This window comes from Lepus europaeus, chromosome 18 (assembly GCF_033115175.1).
Source record: "Lepus europaeus isolate LE1 chromosome 18, mLepTim1.pri, whole genome shotgun sequence".
Lineage (NCBI taxonomy): Eukaryota > Metazoa > Chordata > Mammalia > Lagomorpha > Leporidae > Lepus > Lepus europaeus.
In genome coordinates this window covers 45,419,270-45,434,880 of record NC_084844.1, presented here as the reverse complement: position 1 = coordinate 45,434,880, position 15,611 = coordinate 45,419,270, and the positions used below count along the sequence as shown (strand labels likewise).

Here is a 15,611-nt window from a genome sequence, read left to right as displayed (position 1 = left end):
TCTAACAAGTATACAGATATTAGCAAAACAGTAAATCAACAGAAAGCACTTACTCTTGCCAAAAGCTGTTCAATCTCAATGGCCATTGTTTCAAACATTCTGTCTTGACTTGATCCGTTTAAAAGGGGTGTTGTGTCAGAACTAGAGAAGTTCAATGAAAGGGAATCCATTACTCACATAGTCCTTTAAAATCCACTTAAAACAATAAAGAATTCTTAAAGAGGTCAAATAGAATCTCTGAGACATAAAAATCAGAAATTATTTTTATAGAAGTTCTCCTATAATGATTACTGAGTATTTTATTTCAGCATAAAATATCATCAAATACAAGATCTTCCCAAGCATTAATAGCTCCAATCTCTAATAATGTAAAGAAATTCCAAATGCTTGTTTACTGTTTCCCAAATGATAGGAATTAACTTAATCTAATGGCAATGCCCAATTTTGAATCTGAGAACAAATTATGTGAAATGAAACTGTAGCACTAAGAGATACAGCATGTAAGAGGAGTTATACAATGTATTGTGCTACAGGGTCTATGAGGAATAATCTTAAAAATTCTACCCCAAAGGCCGGCGCCGCGGCTCACTAGGCTAATCCTCTGCCTTGCGGCGCCGGCACACCGGGTTCTAGTCCCGGTCGGGGCACCGATCCTGTCCCGGTTGCCCCTCTTCCAGGCCAGCTCTCTGCTGTGGCCAGGGAGTGCAGTGGAGGATGGCCCAAGTGCTTGGGCCCTGCACCCCATGGGAGACCAGGAGAAGCACCTGGCTCCTGCCATCGGATCAGCGCAGTGCGCCGGCCGCAGCGCGCTACCGCGGCGGCCATTGGAGGGTGAACCAACGGCAAAGGAAGACCTTTCTCTCTGTCTCTCTCTCTCACTGTCCACTCTGCCTGTCAAAAAAAAAAAAAAAAAAAAAAAAAAAATTCTACCCCAAAGAAGTTATGGTTCATTAGACTTTTTTTTTTTTTTTTTAATTTGACAGGCAGAGTTAGACAGTGAGAGAGAGACAGAGAGAAAGGTCTTCCTTTGTTGGTTCACTCCCCAAATGGCCTCTATGGCCGGCGCTATGGCCGGTACTGCAGCCGGCGCTGCACCAATCTGAAGCCAGGAGCCAGGTGCTTCTTCCTGGTCTCCCATGCGGGTGCAGGAGCCCAAATACTTGTGCCATCCTCCACTGCCCTCCAGGGCCACAGCAGAGAGCTGGACTGGAAGAGGGGGAGCAGGGACTAGAACCCGGCACCTATATGGGATGCTGGCGTCGCAGGCGGAGAATTAACCAAGTGAGCCACAGCGCCGGCCCTCATTAGACTTAAATTTAAACAATCCATAGATCGGATAACCAGTTACTGAATAATCAGGAATTGGCTAAAACACAGACAGCCATGCATTTTTAAATTTTTTTAAAGATTTATTTGATGGGGCCGGCACTGTGGTGTAGCGGGTAAAACCGCCGTCTGCAGTGTCGGCATCCCATAATGGCTGCTCCACTTCTGATCCAGCTACGTCCTGGGGAAGCAGTAGAAGCTGGCCCAAGTCCTTGGGCCCCTGCACCTGTGTAGGAAACCTGGAGGAAGCGCCTGGCTTCAGATAAGGGCAACTCATGCTGGCTGTTATGGTCAATTGGGGAGTGAGCCAGCAGATGGAAGACCTCTCTCTCTGCCTCTCCTCCTCTCTCTGTGTAACTCTGACTTTCAAGCAAATAAATAAAATCTTAAAAAAAAAAAAAAAAAAAAAAAAAAGAGGCGGTGCCGTGGTTAACAGGCTAATCCCCCACCTTGCGGTGCCGGCACACCGGGTTCTAGTCCCGGTCAGGGTGCCGGATTCTATCCCGGTTGCCCCTCTTCCAGGCCAGCTCTCTGCTATGGCCTGGAAAGGCAGTGGAGGATGGCCCAAGTCCTTGGGCCCTGCACCCGCATGGGAGACCAGGAGAAGCACCTGGCTCCTGGCTTCGGATCAGCAAGATGCGCCGGCCACAGCGGCCATTGGAGGGTGAACCAATGGCAAAAAGGAAGACCTTTCTCTCTGTCTCTCTCTCTCTCACTATCCACTCTGCCTGTCAAAAAAAAAAAAAAAAAAAAAAAGATTTAGTTATTTGAAAGGCAGAGAGAGAGAGAGAGTCTTCCATCCTCTGGCTCAATCCCCAAATGGCCTCAACAGCCGCAGCTGGATCATTCCGAAATCAGGAGCTTCTTCTGGGTCTCCCATCTTCTGCTGTTTCCCAGGCCATAGCAGAGAGTTGGATCAGAAGAGAAGCAGCCAGGACTCAAACTGGCGCCCATTTGGGATGCTGGCACTGCAGGCGGCAGCTTCGCCACAGTGCCAGCCCCACCCTGCATGTTTTAATAGTAACCCTCAGGCTGGCGCTGTGACATAGTGGGCTAAACCTCTGCCTGCAGCATTGGTATCCCACATAGGTGCCGGTGTGAGTCCTGGCTGCTCCACTTCCGATCCAGCTCTCTGCTATGGTCAGGAAAAGCAATGGAAGATGGCTGAAGTCCTTGGGCTCCTGCACCTGCATGGGAGGCCCAGAAGAAGCTCCTGGCTCCTGGCTTCGGATCTTCCCAGCTCCGGCTGTTGCGGCTGTTTGGAGGGTGAACCAGCAGATGGAAGACCTTTCTGTCTGTAACTCTACCTCTCAAATAAATTAATAAAATCTTAAAAACAAAAAAAAAAGTAACCCTCTGTATTTATGTTTATAAGACACATGATCTGGGGCCGGCATTGTGGCTGCCACCTGCAGTGCTGGCATCCCATGTGGGTGCAGGTTTGAGTCCAGGATGCTCCACTTCCGATCCAGCTCTCTGCTGTGGCCTGGGAAAGCAATGGAGAATGGCCCAAGTCCTTGGGTCCCTGAACCAGCATGCAAGATCCAAAAGAGGCTCTAGGCTCCTGGATCCTGGCTTTGGATCAGTGCAGCTCTAACCATTACAGCCATCTGGGGAGTGAACCAGCAGATGGAAACCACCCCCCACCACATCTCTCTCTCTCTCTCTCTGCCTCTGCCTCTCTGTGAGTTTTTCAAATAAAACAAATAAATCTTTTTTTGTTTTTTTAAAGATTTACTTATTTGAAAGTCAGAGTTACACAGAGAGAGGAGAGGCAGAGAAAGAGAGGTCTTCTATCTGCTAGTTCACTCTTCATTGGCCGCAACAACCAGAGATGCGCTGATCTGAAGCCAGGAGCCTCTTCCAGGTCTTCCATACGGGTGCAGGGGCCCAAGGACTTAGGCCATCTTCCACTGCTTTCCAGGCCATAGCAGAGAGTTTGACCGAAAGTAGAACAGCCAGGAATCAAACCGGCGCCCTTATGGGATGCCGGCACTGCAGGAGATGGCTTTACCCACTACACCACAATGCTGGCCCCAGATTCAAATTATAAAACCACATGTCTGAAAAGTTTCTTTTGCCTCTTCTGAAAAACCACTAACTCGCCTCAGGCCCCAGGTGGTATGTACTACTAAATGAGCAGCTTGGGACCAGCACTGTGGCACAGCAGGTAAAGCTGCCACCTGCAGAGCTGGCATCCCATATGGGCGCTGGTTCGAGTCCCAACTGCTCCACTTCCAATCCAGCTCTCTGCCATGGCCTGGAAAAGCAGTAAAGGATGACACAAGTCTTTGGGCCCCTGCACCTGCATGGGAGACCCGGAGGAGGCTCCTGGCTCCTGGCTTCGGATCAGCACAGCTCCGACCGTGGCGGCCAATTGGAGAGAGAACCATCGGATGAAAGACCTCTCTCTCTTTTTCCCCTCTCCTTCTCTCTCTGTGTAACTCTGACTTTCAAACAAAATAAATAAATCTTAAAAAAAAAAAAAAAAGTCATATAAAAGAACAGTCCTCATTCTTTTCACTTGGTACATAAAGGTAAACCCAAAGCAACACACTGCTATAAAATCTATATTACATGTTGATAAATCAATTTAAGGTCCTAGGGTAAACACGTTGGCTCTGCTCTTTACTAGCAATGTATCCTTACTAAAAGAAACAATACTTTGGCTACAGTGTGGAAATGAGCCTTTTGTTGGAACGTGAATACAGTAGGATTTAGAATGTGTGTTCTGGAAGTGGAAAGACCTTGGTTCAAATCCAAGCTGAGTTTTTGTTGTCTTTATAATTAGCTGAAAAATACCCCACATATTACTAACCTTTGGAAAAGCATGTTAAGTAAGAGTAGATTAACAACTAACAACTTTGATACCAGGAATTTCACTGCTAGGAATATAGGAACATTCTGTTTAAAATATTTCCAGCAGGATTTACATAAAACTCTTAGAACAGTACCTGAGATATGATGAATATTCTCTGTCAGCTTCTTTTTTTTTTTTTTGGTGACAGGCAGAGTGGACAGTGAGAGAGACAGAGTGAAAGGTCTTCCTTTCCGTTGGTTCACCCCCCAGTGGCTGCTGTGGCTGGCGCGCTGCGGCCAGCGCACCGCGCTGATCTGAAGTCAGGAGCCAGGTGCTTCTCCTGGTCTCCCATCCAGGTGCAAGGCCCAAGGACTTGGGCCATCCTCCACTGCACTCCCGGACCACAGCAAAGAGCTGGCCTGGAGGAGGGGCAACCAGGACAGAATCCGGCGCCCCGACTGGGACTAGAACCTGGGGTGCCAGCGCCGCAGGCAGAGGATTAGCCTATTTAGCCGCAGCACCAGCCTGTCAGCTTTTCAAATTATTTTTATTGCTAATTAGCAAGAATGAGAAACAACATCCATCCATCAACTGTTTAAACTACATACACAGTATACCACCATATATAGCAAATGCATATACTAGTTACAGATCCATAGCTGAATCTAAAAAGATAATATTAAACAAAAATGCAAATTGCAAATTATATAACAATAACAGAATACCATGAATTGCTTAGAAATATAAACACAGATAGTGAAAAATACATGATTATGAAGAGAAAGAATGCTGGACATCACCAGGGGTTCAAGTGAACTGATAATGATCACTGTTTAAACTGGCAGATAGGCACCGAGGGTCCACTATATTCTTCCTTATAATTTTCTAAGTGTCCTAAATATTTCCCAATTTTAAAAGTCTGACTAAAAGTGAGCATAAGATTCAAAGATAACACATTTTCCATATATTCAATATGGTAATAACTTGATTTCTCCAAAAAGTACCAAAATTAAAAATAGCTTCAACAATTTGAGGCTGCACACTGCATTAGAGTCTAATAGAATAAATACTAGAACAGCAGGAATACTTGGCATTGGGGCACTTCCTCAGATCTATTTAGCAATTAGAAAACAAAAAATATCATGTGAGTAAATCAGTCAAATTTTCTTACACTAGCTGTACTAAAAATTCTTGTTTTTGATACAAACTCATTCTTAAGTCCTAGCAGTCTCCCCAACACTGTCACAATCTTTGTCTAAGGATTCCAAATAAATGCTGTCCCAAGAATTAGGAAGAATTGGGGCTGGTGCTGTGGTGCAGAGGGTTAACGCCCTGGCCTGAAGCGCCGGCATCCCACATGGGCGCCACTTAGAGACCCAGTTGCTCCACTTCCCATCCAGCTCTCTGCTATGGCCTGAGAAAGCAGTAGAGGATGGCCCAGGCCCTGGGCCCCTGCACCTGTGTGGGAGACGGGGAAGAAGCTCCTGGCTCCTGGCTTCGGATAGCCACAGCTCCAGCTGCTGTGGCCAGCTGGAGAGTACGCCAACGGATGGAAGACCTCTCTTTCTCTCTCTGTGTAACTCTGAGTTTCAAATATATTAATAAATCTTAAAAGAAAGAATTAGGAAGAATTTAGTAAGTCACAAAAATAAAGCAATTGGTGACAGAGAAAAAGAAACATGAAAAGTTGAACCGACCAAGTTACAGAGGTTATATATTTTAGTTTAACTTTGAATGCTTTAAAAACATTATACAGTTTAAGGCATAAGAGAATCTGGTAGTACCTATACCTGTCGCGTCTTCCATCTCGGGCACTGCTGTGACTGTAACTTGTACACAGTTTACTGAAGGAAACTAGCTTCAGGTCAAGTTCATTTTCCAGCTGTCTCGCCTGCTTCCTGAGATCTTAAACAAAATCATAAGAGCAAATAATTAGACCCCAAAAGACCATCAACAGACATGAAAATCACAAGACTACTCCTTTTTTTAAAAAAAATATTTGAAAGGCAGAGAGAAATCTTCCAGTCACTTGCTTACTCCTCAAATGCTTGCAACACCTGTGGCTGATCCAGGCCGAAGCCAGGAGCCTAGAGCACAATCCAAGTCTCCCCTGTGTTTGGCAGGGTTCCAATTACTTGAGCCCTCACCAGCTGCCTCCCAGCGCATGCATTAGCAGGAAGCTGGACTCAGAAGCGGAGCTGGGACAGGGACTTGACTCTGATATGGGCTTCCCAAGTGGTGTCTTAACTGCTGAGCCAAACACCTGCCCAGCACAAGGCTACTGTGAAGAAAGCAAACTGTGAAAAATGAGGAGATACTGATCTAGTCCCCCCAATCCCCAATAAAAGAGAAAACTGAAGACTTATCCAGGAAAGTAAATTAGTCATATACTTTTTTTCAACTTCAGATGGATGGAGCAAGAAACCAAATAGCAATAAAAGAGGCAGATTTATTCCAAAGACAGCTAGACAACAAATGTTGTTCTAATATCCCTGAAATTATTTCTATACCAATAACTAAATTTCTGTAACTCATGAGAATACAAATTACAAAGAAACTGAACAGAGTTTACAATCAATATATCAATTTGCCAGCTAAATTTATAAGAGTTTGTTTTTGTCAGGGATTTTTGCTGTCTTTTTATGTTCCAAAGCATTATTAGGCTTAAGAAATTCTTTTGGGGCTGGCACTGTGATGTAGCAGGTAAGGCCAAAGCCTGTGGTACCGGCATCCCATATGGGCACTGGTTCGGGTCCTGGCTGCTCCACTTCCGATCTGGCTCTCTGCTGTGGCCTAGGAATGCAGTAGAAGATGGTCCGGGTCCTTGAGCCCCTGCACCCACATGGGAGACCTGGAAGAAGCTCCTGGCTCCTGATCACCACAGCTCCAGCTGTTGCAGCCAATTGGGGAGTGAACCAATGGATGGAGGACCTCTCTCTCTGTTACTCTTTCAAATAAATAAATAAATCTTTTTAAAAAGAAATTATTTTAATAATAGTAAAATGAAAACAAAATAAATTATCATTACAAGAATTAAAATCTGCTTTTTAATAAACTTACCTAAAGAATCTGGAGAGGCTCAAAGCAATAATAAACAATATGCTATCAGTAAGATCAAATACAAGCCAGAAATCAAAACGTTAAGTTCTTTTTTAAAAATTTATTTATTTACTTGAAGTTAGAGTTACACAGAGAGAGAAGAAGAGGCAGAGAGAGAGAGAGAGAGAGAGAGAGATCTTCCATCTGATGGTTCAATTCCTAGTTGGCCGCAAGGGCCGGAGCTGCGCCGATCTGAAGCCAGGAGCCAGGAGATTCTTCCGAGTCTTCCATGCAGGTGCAGAGGCCCAAGGACTTGGGCCATCTTTTACTGCTTTCCCAGGGCCACAGCAGAGAGCTGGATCGGAAGTGGAGCAGCTGGGCTCAAACCGGTGCCCATATGGGATGCTGCCACTGCAGACAGTGGCTTTACTTGCTATGCTACAGCGCCGGCCCCCATGCATAGCTTTTCATAATATGCATTTTCACAAACTTAAAAATTTTTTCTCCTGGCCGGCACTGTGGCTCACTAGGCTAATCCTCCGTCTACGGCGTTGGCACCCCGGGTTCTAGTCCCGGTTGGGGTGCCGGTTCTGTCCCAGTTGCTCCTCTTCCAGTCCAGCTCTCTGCTGTGGCCCGGGAAGGCAGTGGAGGATGGCCCAGGTCCTTGGGCCCTGCACCCGCATGGGAGACCAGGAGAAGCACCTGGCTCCTGGCTTTGGATCAGCACAGCACACCAGTCGTAGCGGCTACTTGGGGGGTGAACCAATGGAAAAAGGAAGACCTTTCTCTCTCTCACTGTCCACTCTGCCTGTCAAAAAAATATTAAAAAAATAAAGTTTTTTTTTTTCCTTTAAATTTGAGAGGCAGAGAGAATGTGCATGTGCACACCCATGAGTGCGACAGAGTGAGCAAGAGAGAGACAGGCAAGCAGGGGGCTCCATCTGCTGGTTCATGTCCCTAATATCTGCAAGATCCGGGGCTGGGCCAAGCAGAAGCTGAGAGCCAGAAACTCCATCCAGACCCCCCACTAAGTGGCAAGAATCCAATTACTTGCACCATCACTGCTGGCTCCTAGGGCCTGCAGCAGCAGGAAGCTGGAGTAGGCAAGAAGCCCAGCAGCGAATCCAGGCACTTGGATGGAGGAGTCAGAACTGCTAGGCAAAAGGTGCCCACAAACATTTTGAAGACCTGGCATATGCATGGATTCCAAAACAAATTTTTAAAGTTTTATTTGAAAGAGGCAGAAGTGAGGGGGGAGTACTTCCATCCACTGGTTTACTCTCCAAAAGCCCCAACAGCTGGGATGGAGCCAGGTCAAAGCCAGGAATCCAAGCAGTCAAGCTACTGTCAGCTGCCTCCCAGAGTGTACACTGGTAGGAAGCTGAGTTGGGACTCAAACCCAGGCACTCTGATATGGGATGCAGGCTTAACCGCTATGCCCCGACATCCACCCCACCTCACACTTTTAATTCCATTTTCCCCACAAACTTTTTGAAATGAAAGAATGGTATAAGAATATCTTTTTCCAGGGATAAGGGATACAAAACATATTTTTCAATACACTTTGCAACCAGAAGTAGGAAGAACAATATGGTGGAGCATATAAGCCAGGGACCAAACCCCATTTCAAATCTCAGCTCAGGTACTCACTGGCTCGGATTTACATCTCCTCGGCCTATGAATCTCAGCTGTTTTTTCAACCCTTACCTTCACCTAAAGCACCTGGCACAGAGTAGGCTGTCGATAATGAGCTGCTATAAACAGTACAGTATGGTGCTTCCAAAAACCAGAGCCTACTGACCAGTATTACAGGTATCAGTAGCCGTTTGTACATAATTTTAAAATTCTTTCTAGCTAGTCCGCATTATTTCAAATACAGCACACCTGTCTGTAGTTTTAGTAATTGTCTTCTCCAAAAAAAAAAAATTTTCAAGTAAAAGCGTTCTGAAAGAGGGGCTACCCTAAGGCACCCTTTCCCGCCCTGTGTCCTCACCCCAATAAAAACAAATCCACAAACAACAACAACAAACAAGTAAGAAAGGCAAGAAAGAGTAAACTTAAAACTGAGTTTCTTGGACCAAGTGGCTGGCAGCGGCGACACTGATTTCTACACGCTTCGGGGCGTAGCAACAGGCAACAGTGCAAAAGGGGAATGGGATTCGGAGGGCAGGTTCTTAGTCTAGGAGAAGACAAGCGAAAGGGAAAGCCGAGCGTTCTCCGATCCCCGTCGAGCGCCAAGCTCTGCACTGCGCTGTGAGTGACTTCACTTTATCGGACCACAGTTTCAGGAAGTGCATAAACGCAGCTGTCAAGTCACAAGGTTTTCTTTGGTGCAAGAGGTACCGCCAATGTAGTCACAACTCGCCAATGTAGTCACAACTCGCAAAGGCTCTCTCAACTTTCTCTTCTGTAAGAAAACCGATCCTAGGCGCCAGAGCGGAACGCAAAGTTTGCCTCTCTGCCTCCAAGCACGCAGTCCTCCAAGTCCCAGACGGAAGCTGCCGTGGGGGCCCGGCAGAGGCCGTCCTGCCCTCGCTCCCCCTGGGCACTGGGACTGACAAGTTCCTCCTTCCTCGTTCCCCACTCAGTCTTCTAGCAGTGCCCGCAACTCCAAGGCGCCGACTCCTCCAGCCTCCGGGCTCGGCGCTTTCTCGCTCGACGCTCGGCTCCCGCCTTCACACAGCAGCCACCACCCTTCGGCCGGATCACACCTGGAGCTGGGGGCCCCTCCGCCCCGCCAGGACGGCTCCGTCCCCGGCGCCAAGCCCTGCCCCGGGTCCCATTCAGCCCGCCGAGTCAGCCGGACCGTTGGGTCTCCTCAGTCCACAGGCCCCAGGGCTCCCGCGGCGCAGGTCCCGCCCCCAGCTCGGCCGCTCCGGAGATCCGGCTCTCTCCTCTGCTGCCTCCCCCAAGACGCGCCCTCCCTCAGTCCCCTGCCCCTCGCAGGACCCACCCGGAGGCCTCGCCCTCACCTTCCCAGTAATTGCTGGTTCCTGCCGCCATCTTTGTTGTCCAACGTCAGTCGGGGTAGGAGAGTAGAGACGGTGCGAGCCAGAGAGTCCCCTCCACGCCTTCTTCCGCTCTGGGCGCCGGGGCCGATGGGATACAAGAACCTCCCAGAGCCCGCCACATGGTGGCCCGCTCGTGATTTCGCAGTTTTTGAATCACGGGACTGAAAACTTGAGTTCCTGATATTCGCAGAGTGTCGGTGGTGTTCGGGTGTTCAGACTCGCTTTCCGGCCCCAAGCCGTGCTCTTCTCCCTCCTGTGGACTTCTCCCTTCTCTCCGAGAGCCGCCCTCACACAGAACTCCCTCCATTTCCCTCAACTCTCAGCCGGCCTCTTCCTTTCTTAGAGCCAGAGACTTTTCTCCCCGAAGCCCGTCCTTCAGGATCCTGTGCTCCGCCACGCAGCCTTCTCCCCGCTGGCGGCTCGCTCAGAGTCTCAGCCCTCTCTCCTGTCCGGAGAGTGCTTGCTAACTGCTCCCACGGGCTCTCTTCCAAACCCACCCTTACAGCTACTCCTACCGACCTTGTTCCGGCTCTGGTCAGGTGTAGAAACCACCTGTGATGTTCCCCCCGCCTGTTAATAATGCCTCTAGTATTTCCTCGACACCCGGCGAGAACCACATCAGACAATGTTGTGATTGTTAACTGTCAAACGCAATGTGCAGAATTCTGGGGCAGACGAAAGCCTACTCAGTTTACCTATATTTTATGCTTTCCATTGTTTGTTCTTCCACATGTCTCAAGATTCCTTTTCTTTTTAAGATTTATTTATTTGAAAGTAAAAATTACAGACAGGAAGAGATAGAAAGAGGCAGAGGTCTTCCATCCATTGGTCCTTCCCCAAATGGCCGCAGTAGCTGGAGCTGGGGTTGATCTGAATTCAGGAGCCAGGAGCTTCTTCCTGGTCTCCCACGTGAGTGACAAGGGCCCAAGCACCTGAGCCATGTTCCACTGCTTTCCCAGGCTCATTAGCAGGGAGCTGGATTGCAAATGGAGCAGCCAGGACACAAACCAGTGCTCATATGGGATGCTGGCTTTGCAGACGGTGGCTTAACCCACTACGCCACAGCGCCAGCCCAACAAGGTTCCTTTTCTATCATTTCCTGTTTCAAGAATGTCCTTCAGTCGTTTTGTTCTAGAGATTGTATTTATGTATTTGAAAGGCAGAGATCTTGTTGCCACTGGGCAGCTGAGGAGCCCTGGCCCCCCAGCTTTGCTGTCCTTGACACCACCCAGGCTAAGGGCCTGGTGGAGGCCGAGGCAGTCTAGGCTCCGCACTCAGCCTCTGCTGGTAGCAGGTTTTTTTCCTGTGGCGTTTGTCTGGAGTAGTGCAATATTACTGTTGTAACTTTTAGTATGCTGTCCTGCTAGGCTGCTTGTTTCCTGGTCCTTTGGACAGAGAAGAATTTCCTTTGGGCTTTTCTTATCTGCATCCGTTGGCATTTCTGCACCCATTATGGGATGTACGAAGTGACGAGAGTGTTCAGGGCACTCGCTCCCACATTGTTCTCCACATCCTGCGGCCCTAGCCACTCTGCGTTCTTTCTGCTCTAAGTCTTATTATTTTTGTTTCACTTACAGTGTATGAAGGTTTTGTTGTCCTTGGTGGGAAAAATACAAACACATCCCCTCCATTCTGCCCAGAACTAAAATTTTCCATTTACATTTTGGACAGATTTTAATTCTCTGCTAAATTTCTTCATCTTGTCTTAATTTATTTATAATCATTTTTTAAAAAAAGATTTATTTATTTATTTGAGAAAGAGATCTTCCATCTGCTGGTTCACTCTCAAAATGACTGTAAGCCAGGAACTCCATCCTGGTCTTTCCCGTGGATCGCAGAAGCGCAAGTACTTGAACCATCTTCCTCTACCTTCCCAGGCACATTAGCAGGAAGCCAGATCAGAAATGGAGCAGCCAGGACTTGAACCAACTCTCCAGTGTGGGACACCACCATCACAAACAGCAGCACAGTGCCAGCCCCCAACCATTCTTTTAAACTTTCTGTTTAACAACTGACAAATCTGAACCTCCAATGGGACTGATTCTATTTTTTGCCTTCATCACTTGACCTTATCTTTTAAAAAAAGATTTATTTATTTATTTATTTGAGAGAGAGAGACAGAGAATCTTCTATCTATTGGTTCAGTGAACTCCATCTGAGTTTCCCATGTGAGTTGGCAGGAACCCAAGGACTTGGGCCATCCTTTGTTGCCTTCCCAGGTGCAATAGCAGGAAGCTGACTCAGAAGTGCAGGAGGCATAGTGACACTCGGATATGGAATGCAGTTGTCACAAGCCACAGCTTAATCTTTTATGCAACAATCCTGGCCCTTGAGCTTATCTTTTGATAGAGGCACCTTTGGGCCGGTGCCGTGGCTTAACAGGCTAATCCTCCACCTTGCAGTGCCGGCACCCCAGGTTCTAGTCCCGGTTGGGGTGCCGGATTCTATCCAGGTTGCCCCTCTTCCAGGCCAGCTCTCTGCTATGGCCCGGGAAGGCAGTGGAGGATGGCTCAAGTGCTTGGGCCCTGCACCCGCATGGGAGACCAGGAGAAGCCCCTGGCTCCTGGCTTCGGATCAGCGAGATGCGCCGGCCGCAGCGGCCATTGGAGGGTGAAGCAATGGCAAAAGGAAGACCTTTCTCTCGTCTTTCTCTCTCTCACTATCCACTCTGCCTGTCAAAAGAAAAAAAAAAAAAGCACCTTTGAGTGGATGCTATTATAAATATTTGTAGTACTTGGATACCGCACTGTGGTGGAGTAGACTAGGCCACCGCCTGCAGTGCCAGCATCCCATATGGGTGCCGGTTTGAGTCCTGGCTGCTCCACTTCCAATCCAGCTCCCTGCTATGGCCTGGGGAAGCAGTGGAAGATGGCCCAAGTCACTGGGCCCCTGCACCCATGTGGTAGATCTGGAAGAAGCTCCTGGCTCCTGGCTCCTGGCTTCAGATCAGCTCAGCTCCAGCTGTTTTGGCCATTTCAGAAGTGAACCAGCAAATGGAAGACCTTTCTCTCTGTCTCTCCCTTTCTCTGTAACTCTACCTCTCAAATAAATAAATAAAATATTTAAAAATATATATTTGTAGTAATCATGCAAGGCTCTAGATTATATTACCATCCTCCAGAGACATTTACTGCTGCTGCTTTTTTTTTTTTTTTTTTTTTGACAGGCAGAGTGGATAGTGAGAGAGAAAGAGACAGAGAGAAAGGTCTTCCTTTTTGCCATTGGTTCACCCTCCAATGGCCGCTGTGGCCGGCGCATCTCGCTGATCCGAAGGCAGGAGCCAGGTGCTTCTCCTGGTCTCCCATGCGGGTGCAGGGCCCAAGGACTTGGGCCATCCTCCACTGCCTTTCCAGGCCATAGCAGAGAGCTGGCCTGGAAGAGGGGCAACCTCTTGTAGTTCAGGCAGGGGCAGATCAGCCCAATCCAGTATGGAGTGAAAGTAATACCATGAGGGAATCCATATTTGTTGGTCTATTTTTAGTTAACCTTTATGTCTTCTTCTCCTCCTCCTTCTTTTTCTAAGATTTATTTCTTTCTTTAAAAGCCAGAGTTACAGAGAGAGAAGGAGAGATCTTCCATCTACTGGTTCACTCCCCAAATAGCTGCAATGGCTGGGGCTGGGCTAGGCTGAAGACAGGAGCCTAGAACTCCATCTGGGTCTCCCATGTGGGTGGCAGGGGCTCAGTGTTTTGGGCCATTTTCTACTGCTTTCCCAGGTACATTATTAGGGAGCTGGATCAGAAGTAGACCAGCTGGGTCTTGAACTGGTGCTCATAGGGAATGCCAATGTTGCTGGCAGCAGCTTAACCTGCTATGCCACAACCTTTACTTCTAACGTGTATATCCATTCAAAGTTTCCTAATTGAAAACTCATTAGTCAATGCCCTCTTCCGTAATAGGTTCTGAACTTGCACTTCCTCCATTCAGTGAGACTATGTAAAGTTTCTGCCCGGTTTCTGTCCCTTGCCTCACTTGCTGCTAATGTCTCTAATTCTTATTCTCCATTTACAAATCAAAAAATGTTGCATGGAAAAAATTTCATTATTATGTTTACTCTCAACTCCATTTGCTCAAGAATCTTTATCCCGTAAATCTTTTTACTTCAGTAGTTTTCCAATCCTTCAACCAGTTTTGTTTTGTTTTTCTTTTAAAGATTTATTTATTTGAAAGTCAGAGTTGCATAGAGAGAGAAGGAGAGGCAGAGAGAGAGAGAGAGAGAGGTCTTCCATCTGCTGGTTCACTCCTCAAGTGGCCACAACAGCTGGAGCTGTGTCAATCCGAAGCCAGGAGCCAGTAGCTTCTTCCAGGTCTCCCACACGAGGGCAGGGGCCCAAGGACTTGGGCCATCTTCTACTACTTTCCTAGGCCATAGCAGAGAGCTGGATTGGAAGTAGAGCAGCCAGGACTCGAACAGGTGCCCATATGGGACGCTGGCACTGCACGTGGCAGCTTTTACCTGCTAGACGACAGCACCAGACCCCTTGATTGTTTGCAAATCCAGTTTTTCTAATTATTCCTGAGGAAGTATTTTTGTTCCTTTATTTATTTATTTATTTGAAAGGCATAGTGAGAGAGAGAGAGAGAGAGAGACCTTCCATCTGCTGGTTTACTCCCCAAATGACTATAATAACCAGGGCTGGGCCAGGCTGAAGCCAGGAGCCAGGAACTCCATCTGGGCCTCCCCCATGTGTGGCAAATCTTTGGCTGCTTTCCCAGGCATATTTTCAGGGAGATAGATGGGAAGTGGAACAGCTGGGACTTAAGCCATATTCTTTTTTTTTTTTTTAAAGATTTATTTGTTTATTTGAAAGGCAGAGTTACAGAGAGGCAGAGGCAGAGGCGGAGAGGGAGAGGGAGAGAGAGAGAGAGAGAGAGAGAGAGAGAGTCTTCTATCCACTGATTCACTCCTCAGATGGCCGCAACGGCTGGAGCTCTGCTGATCTGAAGCCAGGAGCTGGAAGATTCTCCCAGGTCTCCTATGCGGGTACAGGGGCCCAAGGATTTGGGCCATCTTCCACTGCTTTCCCTGGCCACAGCAGAGAGCTGGATTGGAAGTGGAGCAGCCAGGACTTAAACCGGCACTCATATGGGATGCTGGCACTGCAGGTGGCAACTTTACCCACTACACCACAGCGCCGGCCCCTTAACACATATTCTAATATGAAATGCCAGTGTTGCAAGCAGCAGCTTAACCTGCTGCAACACAATGTTGGCCCCAGTGTTTCTGCTTCAAGTTTGTGCTCTGATCTGCTTGGGTTCAGGTGGATTCCGGATTCAGACCAGTCAGGACATTTTGCCTCTTGCTGAGATCCCTTTTGGTCATCTCTGAGGTCCGTCTATACCTGCCTGTGCTTCACAAGGCCTGCAGTGGAGTGAGGTTGGGTGGCAGCAATGCACTGAGATTTGGTGATTTCTCTCTTTATTCCATCTGAAGT

The 15,611-nt window shown here is 47.8% G+C and overlaps 1 protein-coding gene across 3 annotated transcripts in view; it reads right to left on the bottom strand.

Moving 5' to 3' along the window:
- GOSR1 (golgi SNAP receptor complex member 1) overlaps nt 1–10,238 on the bottom strand; it is a 51,802-nt gene extending 41,564 nt beyond the window's left edge. For 2 of the 3 annotated variants that reach the window (XM_062175486.1, XM_062175488.1), the window contains exons 1-3: nt 10,138–10,238; nt 5,911–6,031; nt 54–141 (exon numbers count right to left, since the gene is read on the bottom strand). In XM_062175486.1, the coding sequence (XP_062031470.1) occupies nt 54–141; nt 5,911–6,031; nt 10,138–10,168 (240 nt within the window). In that variant the 5' untranslated portion in view covers nt 10,169–10,238. The remainder of the gene's footprint in view (nt 1–53; nt 142–5,910; nt 6,032–10,137) is intronic. The other variant, XM_062175487.1, reaches the window with a different exon arrangement.
- Nucleotides 10,239–15,611: the final 5,373 nt, after the last annotated feature.